General features: G+C 52.2%; 1 protein-coding gene and 1 long non-coding RNA gene across 2 annotated transcripts in view; one reads left to right on the forward strand and one right to left on the reverse strand.

Annotated features, from left to right (window-relative positions):
• TBC1D10A (TBC1 domain family member 10A) overlaps window positions 1-12,192 on the reverse strand; it is a 24,375-nt gene that overhangs the window by 8,013 nt on the left and 4,170 nt on the right. The window contains exons 2-4 of the mRNA XM_019506748.1: window positions 6,021-6,128; window positions 2,338-2,444; window positions 699-813 (exon numbers count right to left, since the gene is read on the reverse strand). Of these exons, the coding sequence (XP_019362293.1) occupies window positions 699-813; window positions 2,338-2,444; window positions 6,021-6,128 (330 nt within the window). The remainder of the gene's footprint in view (window positions 1-698; window positions 814-2,337; window positions 2,445-6,020; window positions 6,129-12,192) is intronic.
• Window positions 1,554-12,192, forward strand: part of LOC109290309 — a 17,140-nt gene continuing 6,501 nt past the window's right edge. The window contains exons 1-3 of the long non-coding RNA XR_002095570.1: window positions 1,554-1,564; window positions 2,464-2,466; window positions 6,747-6,753. This is a non-coding gene — a long non-coding RNA (uncharacterized LOC109290309). The remainder of the gene's footprint in view (window positions 1,565-2,463; window positions 2,467-6,746; window positions 6,754-12,192) is intronic.

Below are 12,192 nucleotides of genomic sequence, written 5' to 3' on the forward strand. Positions count from 1 at the left end.
ACCAGACCACTGCTTTGACAAGGGACACCAATACATCCTTCAGATTATTTGCTTCTTAGGCTGAATATAAAAGGATAAACTTCCCAAGAACAAGATTGTACCCTCTACTCTCAACCTGCATGTCTAGGGACCTGCTGTGGGTAGAAGATAACTCCCCACCTCACTGTAGGATTGAGCCTTCTGCTGCTTTCCAGAAGTGTCCCTCTTCTTAATAGAGTTTTAAGTTACAGCAAGTCACCACTCCTCTACACTATTAATTTGGAGCATTTCCCAGGGAGGCAGGACACCAACCCAAAGCTGCAGTAAAGCCAAACCTCATAGAAATCATATGGGAAACAAGAGGTTCCACTGTGTCCAGAAATCCCTCCTTTGGGTTGCAAGGAGATCGCTTTCCACACAGGAACAGGTTCTCATGAGGCAAATGAAATAAAGCACTCTGTCCTCCCATCTTCCTCCAAAACTGCTCTACCTTTCATCTCCTTGGCCACCATTTTACACTTGTGCTCTACTGGGCTCCCTTCCAGAACGAGTCAACCAAAGGGAACCAGTACAGACAGTGCAGTGGGACATGCCTGCTCCAGTCCAGATCCCACCTCCCCCACCCCTACACACACCGCTCTGTCCCAAGGGATGGTAACCATCAGAGCTATGGAAGGGCAATGAGGATGGAGATCGCATGGGCCATGCATGTTCACTACCTCAGCAGGCATGTGCATGAGCAGGACAGCTGCGATGGGTGCTTGGGCTTGGCAGTAGCCCTCCTCTGGCCGGTACAGCGTATAAGCTTTCAGCACTCGGAACAAGTCTTGCTGCCTGTAGAGAAATAGCATGTGCCAATTTAGAGGCAGAGAGAACGGGACTGGCAGCAGCATGGGACTTGTACACAAGCTTCTGCCTTAAGACACAGACCCAAGGACGAGAGCCTGCATCATGGTCCCCAAGTGGGAAGATCAGTGGCAAATATACCATATAAGCAAAGTCATCCAGTGGCACCTAAAACAGGGAAGTCTAGTTTGTCATCATGGCTGCTGGTAACAAAGCTGGGGGCCAGAGCTCTGCCATCAGTGTTTGGGTAGATTCCAGTACTGTGCTACAGAGACTTCCTGCTGAGGTTCCCGTCTTTGAGACGGGCTGAGAGAGCTAAGCCAACAATTCCACCTGGCCAACAGGGCCTGCCCGAGCTCTCTAGCCCAGATGACATTAGTCCCCATCTCAGCACAACTGCAGTAGCACTTGGGCCTCAAACAGGCCAAATGCACCCAGGTTGCTTTGGCATGGAGAGGCCTCTGGGCACAGCAGGCTACATCTCAGGCAGGCTTCTCCAGACAATTCTGGGCCATCACACTCAAAATTCACCCATGCCAAGATGCAAACAGAACCTCTCACCAGTCTAGCGCCTGGGGTGTCATGTACCACAAGTCACAGGCATCCCGTTAGTCCCTCCTCACAAAGATGGTTTAGTCCCTGCACTGAGAACCCAGTGGGGGCAGAGTTTTCCACTTGAACAGCACCTACTAAGAGGGGCCCTAGACACAACTGCAGTCACACAATAAGGCTTTGATCTGTGCAGTGACTGCCCAGGGAGCTCCTAGTCTCATTTGTATAAAAGGCCTTCTAAGCTGCCATAATCTTCTGATGCGGAGTCCTTCAACAAGGTTAGTCACGATTAATCCAGGGACTTGAACATGGACTCCCGACCTTGCTGTTCAAGGAGAATGCCAACTCAGCAGCCGACACACTCCCTTCTCCTGGTGGGGGAGGAAGCACCTGGGTTTACTGGGAACTGGTCACAGCAGTGCCAGAGACCAAGGGTGGGCAGGGAGCATGCTGAACTCAGTACTGGAGGTGGCCAAGTCTAGCACTCTCATCCAACATGCCTGGGCCTGCTGCTGTTTGCACAGCAATGCAGCTCAGGATGTGCCAGGTTACCAGGTAAATCAGATACACCCAGAGGTGTCTCCCACTGCCACACACAATCCCTTTCTGTTCCACACTGGGCGGGAGCAGGCACTTCCTGCTGCCTGGTCCTAGCACACTGCCAGGTAACTTCCCCTCCTCCTACCTCCCATCCCAGCAAAGCCAGGCCTTTCAGAGCCAGACAGTCTGCATAAACATTTGGGTGGGAGAGCTGGCAGGAGGCAGCCAGCATGAAGCTGGAGGAGACAGGAGCTCTCCCTACCCAGTCTCTTTTCTGGGTCTACTCTTGAGGTATCCAGGACTCAGGGTGTCTCATCTGCTGGGCAGGTGCAACATGACTTAGTTGCAGGAATCAGCCACCTGGCACTATGGATGCCACAAAGACCTAACTGGGTGCCAGAGAGATTTTTCCCCACTTACCCATAGCCGCCCCGTGAGACAAACATTTCATGGAATGGAAACTGCCTATGGAGATCCCGCTCGATCACATCCAGCCACTTGGGTTCCCCGGGCAAGAGATCCAGCTCCTAGGAAGGAGAATGCAAGTGAGTGCAAGTGTTACAGCAGAGACACAGGGGAGCTCCACCACATGCTGACATCAGCAACAGCACTGGGTTCACCTCTTCAGTTGTTGCCCAGCCAGGATGTCTCCCTGCCAGCATAAGCCAGGACAGCCCACGTGCACACTGAGGACCCACAGCCCGTAGCTTGGCTCCATTGCCTCTGGTAACACCAAGAACTGCTGGATCCCTGTTCTCAAAACTGCTGAGCCCAGAGAGCCTCTGAACATGCTGTAGTCTTAGCTGAAACATCTTCTGGGATTCCACTGCCCTTAGTATTAGGCAGCCCTGGGAGATGCTGGCAGGATCCAACCCAGGCTCCCCAGCACCGTGTCATTTCTCCCCCTGTAGCCAGATTAGCCTCACTGCCTAGTTTCTCCTAGCACCACTCTCGTGGAAGGCACAAGACACTAATGGAGTGAATTCGATAAAGTAAATCGACAAGCTGGAAGAAAAGTGCTCTACAAGACTGGCTGGGGCTCTAGCAGCCTCCTCCCCCATCTATTTAAAGTGTGGCCACAGGAACCAGGGCAACAAACCTGCCTATCTACACTCAAAGTTCTGTGCTAGAGGATGGAGTCCAAGCACAAATCCAGCCTGCCACAAGCTGTCTCTTGCCTCCAAAAATAGCCATCAGGCCTGGCAGGGACAGATTAGCTCACTTCTGGTCTTTCCTAGTAGATGCCACTTATCCACACTGCAAGAGTCACACTTTGCAGACCAACAGTTAAACTACACTCGCCTGTCTTTGCTGCCAGCAACTGGTAGCTTCCGTAGCATACGCAGCTAGAAAACTACTCAGCATGGAGCAGAGATCCAGGCTGACTTGGAAGCAACTGACCCCTTGGCAAAGCTTTGCTCCTTTTCTTTCCTAAACTCCTCTGCCTGCCCTCAGCAGGGATCCATTTCAGGGATCAGTACCAGGCGTGTGTGAGTTGGCAGTGATCTGATCCGGCTTTGGATCCAGCTGCGATCCAATCCAAAGCTCAGGACCGGGTTTCCACCTCGATCCGGCTGAAGTGGGTCCGAAGCTTCGGAGTCGCCTCGGAGATCCAGCCATGGGGTATAAGGGGAAATCAATGAAATATCTATAACTTTGGGGTTTTTTTTGTCCGACGTGGATGAAATTTTCAGAGATGGCAGCCTCTGCTGACAGCATGAAACCTACCAAGTTTCAAGGCAATAGGTGTACTTCAAGCTGCAGACAAGCAAAATTTGTGCCATGGGTAACACTGTGCATGTTAAGGTGCAGCGAGGTGACAGCTGCAGGGATGGTGACCCTTGCTGTGATGCCTGCCAGGTGTTGAGGATTTCGGTGCAGGGGGGTTCTGGGGCCCTGCACCCCTACCTGCTGACAGACAAAACTAGTGTCTTGGGACAGCTGACTGCCTGCATCTCCTTAGCCTGGTTTTGTAGGTGCTAACTGATGCTCATTAAGTCATTATGTAGTAGCTAGGTCCTGTGTATTGAGCTGGTCCCCCAGTGAATCCTGATTGATTGATTGGTAACCCGCAACAGCAGCTCAGCAGTCAGGCCTGCAGTAGTGTCTCCCCTCCCTGCCCCAAGACAGAGTCAGTCCCACAGCACCCACAGCACAAGTTTTGCTGGTCTGCAGTTTGAGGGCCAGTACCCCCCAAACCCCAGCACCAATCTTCTTGAAACTTGGTAAGCTTTGTGGCCTCAGTAAGAGCTACCATCCCTGCAGTTCTCACCCCACTAAGTTGTAACACCTAGACATGACATGAGTTTTGCTTTCAAGAATTTGGGGTGCTGTTCCCCCCCAAGCCCCTACACCAAATCTTCTTGAAACTTGGGAGACTTCATCCTCTCTGCAGATGATACCACCCCTGAAAGTTTCATCCAAGTTGGACAAAAAACAATAAAACATCTATAACTGTTGTTTCCCCATTATACCCTATGGCCGGATCTCTGAGGCGGCTCCGAACTGCTTCGGGAAGCTGAATGAGGCAGCGCTTCAACCCAGATGTGCTGCTTCGGACCCCTAAGCGTCCAAAGCTTCTCCGGATCCGAAGCCTCGCACAGCCCTCCCTGGCTCCTCCGGCAACAAGGAGTCATGGCACAGAGCAGGGGGTGAGGAGAGAATGAAACAGTATACTGCAAGAGGGAGCTAAGAGGTCTTTCAGCAATGAGATACGGCCTCTGGAGATCCCCAAAACACTTGCAAACCCCTGCTCAAGGGCCAGTTAGACAGTCACAGCTATTAGTTGGTACTTGTGAAGCACTAGGGCTCTTTAGGGAGCTACCTAGTCACACTAAGCACTTCAGGGTAGTGAATATCCATCTATCTGCTGGTATAGCACATACCAAAACAGCATCCCAACACAGGACTAGGGTCAACATCATAATAAATACGGTAAAACAAAGAGCACCAGCTTCCCTACCTTCCAGCTGCCTGGAACTGAGCACACCCTGGCTGCTGCTGTTTTAGGGCAGTGGTGGCAGAGTCCCTACTTGGAGGCTATGATGGTACACAGGAATGGGTGGGGTCCATACTACTGTAGTTCAGAGGCAAGATTTCTCCCAAATGGCTGCTCTACAAGCCTCAGTTTAGGAGTTAACTTTCTGTGATAGGGATCAGGGGGAATCTGGCAAGTCCGCCAAAAGCTATAGGAAGAGGCAGCTGGCTCTCTGGTCAGGAACAGATGCTATTGTTTAGTATCTATCCCCATTGCTCCTGTCACTCTAGCCTAGCTGTAGTAGTTACCTGACCCTAGTTACATCCCTGACATCCAGTACTACAGAGTTAACCCAGAAGAAGCCTGTAACATGCAGGGGCTCCCTGACCAGTTTTGGGAGCAAGCCTTGGAAGTTCTGATGCTGTGCCAAAACAGTGCATGCATTTAGCTCCACAGGGTAGGATGGTCGTGCTGCAGGTGGGAAGGCTGTAGCCAAGCTGACTGGACTCCCAGGAAAGCCAGGCATATGAAAAGGGTGTGGAAAGTGCATTTAGCCAAAGAAGCTGGCTTGATGCAGCTATCAGCCCTGCATGCTGAGAACTGGGGCAGCAGAAAGGAGGACTCTAGCCTGCACCCAGATGTCACTGGAGGGTAGGAAAAAAAACAAACAAACAAACTCATGAGCACCCATACATGAGAAGGGCAGCATCAGACGCAGGGAAATCACTGCAGTGGAGCTCTCAAGTGAGACTGGACCCCAAGCCCCCCGCTCCAGCCACAGAGCAACCAGGGACAGCAGACCAGCTGAGCCATTCCAGTCTCCCATTGCAGGTTCAGGAGGGAAAAGAAATCCTGCCACTACATGCATGGATCCTTCAGAGGGTTGTATAGGGAGACATGGTCCCATGGGACAGAAGATAATACAGAGACAAGAGGACCTTGATGAGCCCGCTACAGGTCATGCCAGTGTGGGCTGTTGGCTGCCCAGTGCTGTTCCACCTAGACAAAACTTCACGGCATCTTGCACCTGGCACTGGCAGCAGCAGCCACAGCCAAGCAGTTCACCCAGGCTCTTCTGCCCCAGAGGGAAACAGGACAAGGGGACAGAGAAAGAAGAGGGCCTTACATCAAACTTGCCAATATTCTGCTCCAGCTTGACCTTGCTTCCTGAGAGGTACTGCCATGCCCGGCCCCGCAGAGAAGGCGGGATCCCCTTCTGACAGCGCAGCCGGATCTGAAAAGCAGAAGGGAGACAAGCAGTGAGACCTAGGGGGGCAACAGGGACAACCAGAGGTAGGAGTGGCAGTGTGACAGCAGGGGAGGAAGTGAGGTCCTCAACCCTCAGGCACCCCTGGGACTTACTAGCCCCAAACAACAGTGCCTCTGGGTGGAGTGTGGCAGCTCCACTCCAGATGTGTCACAATGGAAGTAGAGTAAACGGTTGATGCAAGAGGATTTTACAGTGCCAGCACATGATTTGGGTCAGAGGCCCCCCCAAGCTCCAAAGTCTGCAAGTCTGCACAAGCCACTGGAGTGCAGGGCTAGATTCACAGCCTGCTCTAAGCTCACGAGAACAAATCTCACTAGCCCATCCTCCCAGAGTTGGGCAGTTCCCTGCCCCAATACAAGGTTGTTCTGCCTGCCCTATGCAGCCACTACCGCTTCCCTGAGGCTAACCACTTGCAGTCTCCTGCTCCCCACACCCCAGGTCCCTCTATGCTGCTCCCACTTTCTTCCTGGAAGGTGGGAGGCAGGGATACTTCATTTGGCAGCTACAGTAAGTTGCACTTCCTGCATCCAGCACCAAGTCATGAAATGAGTGAGCAGACTACCTGGCTGATCTGCACTAGAGACTGGAAGTACAAACACCTAGCAGACTCCAGAGCTCAGATACACATGCACACCCACAACACAAGGAGACTCTTGGGAGAGAGCGCAGACTTAATCCCAGCTTCAAAATTGCTCAGGAACACCACAGCGTCAGAACCCCCAGGGCACCATGAACCTGCTCACACCAGGAAACAGATGAATATGCAGAACATCTGGTCTGCTTCCCCATTTCCTGCAAACAAACCATCGAGCCTCAAGCCCCAAAAACTTGGCTCTCAAACACCAGGGACACTTCCCTGCCCCTATGGCAGCCCACATCAAGCATTTAGAATAACTTTCATTCCCAAGTTGGCAAGTTCCTGCACATCACTAATACTTGACTAGACTGCAGGAAGCCAGACCCACAGACAGCCCCTCTGCTTTGGGGAGAGGGACTCATTCACTGGCTGCCAGCTACCTGCCCAGCTGGGTGTGGAGCTGGGACTGCACACCAAGAGCCAGACTTTCAGGATTTCTGTGCATTGTGCGTGTTCACCGTCTCAGACAACTGAGCACTTCCCAAGCCAGTGCAGCTCCAGCCCTGCTAGGCCCAGGAAGAGGCCATGTGGGGTAGCAGGACTGCAGATCAACAACTCGGTGAAGAACTAGGAATTCAGAGCACTCTGACACAGCAGAGCCGTTGAGACTTGGCAAGCGATTCCAATGGCCATGTGCCGCTTGCTACTCAAGCTCCCAAGTCTTAGCTCAGGTTGCAGCCGTGCCGGCCAGGCAGGATATTGCAGGGGTGCACAACGGAAAGTTTAAAGCCTAAGCAAGACTGAACAGGAGCTGCTGGCAGGGAGGAGGGAGGGGCAGCTGCTGCAGTTTCACATCCACGTCAGCAGCACAACAAGCAGCACTGATGTCAAGAACCACCATGCTTGTCTAGCCTGCACAACGCTGGAAGCCATGCTATGCCCTCACTGGCACCTTCTGTTCCCAGCAGGGTCACAGCATGGGCAGGAACAGAGCTGCAACCAGGCCCCCATCCCTGTTGCTTCTTAAACCCTGCTGCTTGATGGCTGAGCATTGCCTGCCAGAGGAGCAACTGAGCACACAGTGAGAACAGAGGACAGCTAGCTAGGTGGATGGCAGGGCCATCAGGGAAAGGAACAGAAATGCTCACTGCTGCTTCTCATCACTCCCTCCTTGTGGCCCAGATGCCAAGCAAGACCTCCAGATGGGGCTGCCAAGTAGGGTGGAGGGCACGCCTGATCAGGGAGGGAAGGGATAGCCTGACTCAGATACAGCTATAGGTCACCCATGCCACCATCAGCATATGGCTCAAATCACCACCCCACCTGATTCAAGCATGGAGTGGAGAAATCCAGAGTTTGTCTAGGCCAGCACCCCACCTAGCAGCAGCCAGAGGAAAGCATAGGATCAGTAGACAGTTACAGGAGGTCCTATCCCCAGAGGAAGTCCCTCCCTTTTCCAGGAAGGGCTGGGTAGGAGGCTTCTGCAGGCTAAGGGCTATAAAAACTCTGCAACAAGAGGTTCATGGTACCAAGCGCTCATGAGGATTCAGACAAGGATTGGACATTTGCATTCATGACAATGCCCACAACAGCAACACAAAAGTAGCCATGCATTGCTTCTAAGGAGGGATGCTGCCAGAATGGCTAGAGCAAGGAACATTTCCAACAAGATGCCTTTCGGTTAGGGGTAGAATCAGGGAACGAAACACCTGTCAAGGCCAGTTCTGGCAATGCATTCTTGCTTCTAGGTGACTGCAGAAATCCCAGAGCTAAGATCAGCAGCCACAAGCCATTGCACCTAGCCATTCCACAGCCTGCAATTTTGGAAGCATGTGCTCTGTTATAACGCAAGTCCAGACCAGAATAAGACTGAGTGCCCGCAAGAGGGCAGGTAATCTTAATACAACAATCTTAAATGTGGCCAGGGAACAGAGAGAGGTCTGAGCTAAGCTCACATGCTGCTCAGACATTTGGGTGGGAGAAGCAGCCATCCATGGGCTAAAAGAAAGGCAGGCTGCCCCAGCTGTACTTTCAAGACCTCAACCACGCTCAGAGGGCTTTAGTAATGCAGGAAGGTGCTGTGAGGTTTCATAAAGATAGAGTGGTTAAGACCTTGCTGTGTGCTTTCTACTGACACCAACGAGACAAAAGGTCAGGCTGACTGGTTAAGCCTAGACTCCCAGATGGCTTCTAAGCATAAGCAAGGTTCCCAGCCAGGTCTCCAAAACCCCAACCAGGTCCCTTCGTTTAGTAATGCCAGAACGAACTCCTCCGTAACTCCTGGCCTTGCAGTAAAGGAGTCTGTAGAATGAGATTGATGGCCAACCTAGGGGAGGGAGAGGAATGGCCCTGGGCCTATCCCAGGCAGCTGATGCCAGCAGAACTAGTTTGCCTCACATACAGTCCAGCTGTGCCAATCAGTGCTGCAGTGAGTTTGACACCTCTTTGTCTACCTCCTTGTGTTTAAGGAATGCCCTGGGACCTGCTACAATCCCATTAAGCCTGGGAAGGCAAAAAGGGGTAAGTATGTGCAGGATGGGATCCAAAACCATTCTCCATACAAATCACAGTTCTTACACTGCATATGCAAGGCTGCATCAGGGACTTGGGAGAACCTCAGTCCTAATCTCTCCTCGGCTACTTGTCATATGGTGCTGGGCAGCGGGAAAACTGAAGCACAGAAGTTGTAACAGGCTAGTGACAAAGAGGGTCCCTCGCAAGTGCCTGGAGATGCTCTGTGGGTTGTTTTTCAAGCACAGAGCTTGGGCCACAGGTGGGAGGGACCACTCTGGAATCCTTGGCCAGCTGTGTTCCAGTTGTTTCCTTGCTGGCTTCGACTCTGCTGGCCAAGGGGCTGAGCTCTGAGCAGTCAGCAGGAAGGCTCTGGAGGTGGGCTTTAGTCAGAATGAACTGGAGTTTGTTCCAGCCATCCAAGAATTGCAGGGGCCTTTCCACATAGCAGTCAGAGACAGGGTGGAGAAAGGAACCCAGCCCTACTGAGCCCCAGCCAGCCCCAAGCACTGAAGAATTTTATTGCTTTTCAGAGCCACGTAGCAAAGATGCCTGATGTCATAAGCCTGCAGGGAGAGGACGACTCCAGAAGCCATTCAAGGTTATGGTTTAATATTGGGTCTCACTGCACACTTTGGTTGAGGCACAACACATCCCTCCTGCGAGTCCCATGGCACCAAACTGCCCACCAAACAATCCATGTGCCCAAAGTTCTTAAGCATCCAACCCCCTTCCCCCTCCCCTACAATAACCATCCTTTTGTTTCTCCATTGAAGGAGTGGCTGCTTTTGTTTAAGGCCACCAGGCCAAGAACCCTGGCCCAAGTTTGCTGTAACACTGCGTGCCAGTTCCCACCCCCGCCCAGCCCTTCATTCTTGGAAACACGCAGCACTTCCTAATCTAGGTGCCAGGGCAGTCCCAGACCTGCTCTGCCTGAACAAAACCCCTGCATGGACCCTGAGCAGCATGAGCTTTTTCTTCTCAACAGGAAGTGCTTGTGCAGTGCTCAGGGCAACGGGCATCTCCAAAATGCTGACAGCTCCTTTGAAACCCTGCCCTCTTCAGCTGGCTCCATGGGTAGGAATAAAGAGAGGAGCTGCTGGAAGCAAGAACAGCTCTGGCCCAGCAGCTCCTTTGGCTGGTTAAGTAATGCATCTGCAGACTGACACTGAAGAGTGCAGGCTCATCCATATAACAGCTTCTGACCGGTTTTGCAGTCACATCTAAGCCTGTCCTTCACCCCCCACTTTCCAAGAGGCTGCACACAGACAGGATGGAGCAGTGCCCAGGGGCAAGCCTTGAAGGCATGCAGCTGTGCACTGCAGATGTCAGGTGCATAACTGGGTCTTCAGCAGCCTTATCAGACACCCCCAGGAAGAGCCCTAGAGAATGAACTCTGGATGCCAGCACCAGTACAGCTGATGTCCATTCTCTCCTGCTAGAGAAAATGCCTCAACCTTCCTACCTCACAGCCCAACCTCTTCCCAGGTTTTGGTCAGCCAACTTTATACCATGAGGCTCCCCTTGCCTCCTACTCAACCCATGAAATACCACCACCCCTACCCACTATTGCTCTGTAGCACCCAATATCAGCTTCCTGGCTCATTCACTTATAGCTAGAAGGCACATTACTTTTGCTTACTACCCAACCTGTGGTTATTAACATCCAGCATTCAGGTTTACAGCCTGAAACTCTGCCCTGGTGAACCACTGCAAAGATGGAGAGAAGGGGAAGCACTGTCCACAGAGATGCCCAAGTCCTCAGTGGAACCATCCTGCCAGGGGCACAACAGGAGGTGAATGGCCCAGAAAAGACAACGGGAAGCTGAAGCAAAGGGTGGCAGTGCCACAGGCATTGCTAAGCAGAGGGTCCCCGAGAGCCTGAGAAGGACACACCACTCCCTGCTTGACCTAAGAGGCCACAGCCTAGAGAGTCTTGGAAACCCTCAGAGACAAAGGAACCCACAAGGCAACGCTGATGGGCATCATAGAAGAGTCTTGACAGCAGTGACCACTTCATCCCCACCCCCAGTGTCCCCCCAACTCACTGGCAGAAGGCAGCAAGCTCAGGAGCAGAGTAGCAGGGGGCCCTGCAACAGGAATCCGGTTCTCTGTGAAGCCCTAACAGACTTGCTGCTCCCCCATGTCAACCCAACCGCCGAGGTTAGGCAGCCATGCCAACCATGCTCTGCTATTTGGAGACTGAACACCAGCACTTTGGTGCGACTCCTGTCAAGCCCAAGGTTATGCTTGTGGGGAAAAAACTATTTTCCAGTTAAATTGCGCAGCCAAGACCTGGCTCCTGCCCAAGCCCAGGGAACTATCCTGACGCATTCTGAGCACTGCACACTGAATAAGCTCCCCTGCCGAGACCCTTGCCTTACAAATCATTACCAGCTTTCTGCAATGGGACCTGGACAAATATTTGCTTTGCTACATGCTCTAGTGAGGTCGTTTAGCTGCACAAAGCCAGAAGTACTGGGCTCAGCAGCTGGCGTCACATTGTTAACTCCAACTGGTCATTTCACAGCACCCACATGGGAGTTTTAGCTCCCCTGGGTTTTTCTGTACAGATGGACAACATGCACATCAAGTAGATACCAGGATGGGGGGCTTGGCTTAGGCCCTTCACCAGCTCTGAAAGAAGTGGATTTAAAGGCCGACAGAGCTTACAATTTAGAGAAGGCAGCCGCTTCTAAAGCGAGCCTTGGACTAAAGCAATTCCTGTAGAGCCTGTCAATATTAGAGCCTCCCCCTGCCAGAGACACAGAACGTGAGAAGTCCACAGGAAGCCATGTAAGACGCAAAGCTGGGCTAGCAGACAATACAAGAGCTGAATGCTTCTTTTGGAAGTAGATTATGTGGAGATCTCCCTGAGAGCACAAAAAGTGTCCGAGTAAGACCACAATGACACTCAAGACAAAAAAAAAAAAAAAAAAA

The sequence above is a fragment of the Gavialis gangeticus genome, unplaced genomic scaffold (genome assembly GCF_001723915.1).
Source record: "Gavialis gangeticus isolate Ggan-Ray unplaced genomic scaffold, GavGan_comp1, whole genome shotgun sequence".
NCBI lineage: Eukaryota > Metazoa > Chordata > Crocodylia > Gavialidae > Gavialis > Gavialis gangeticus.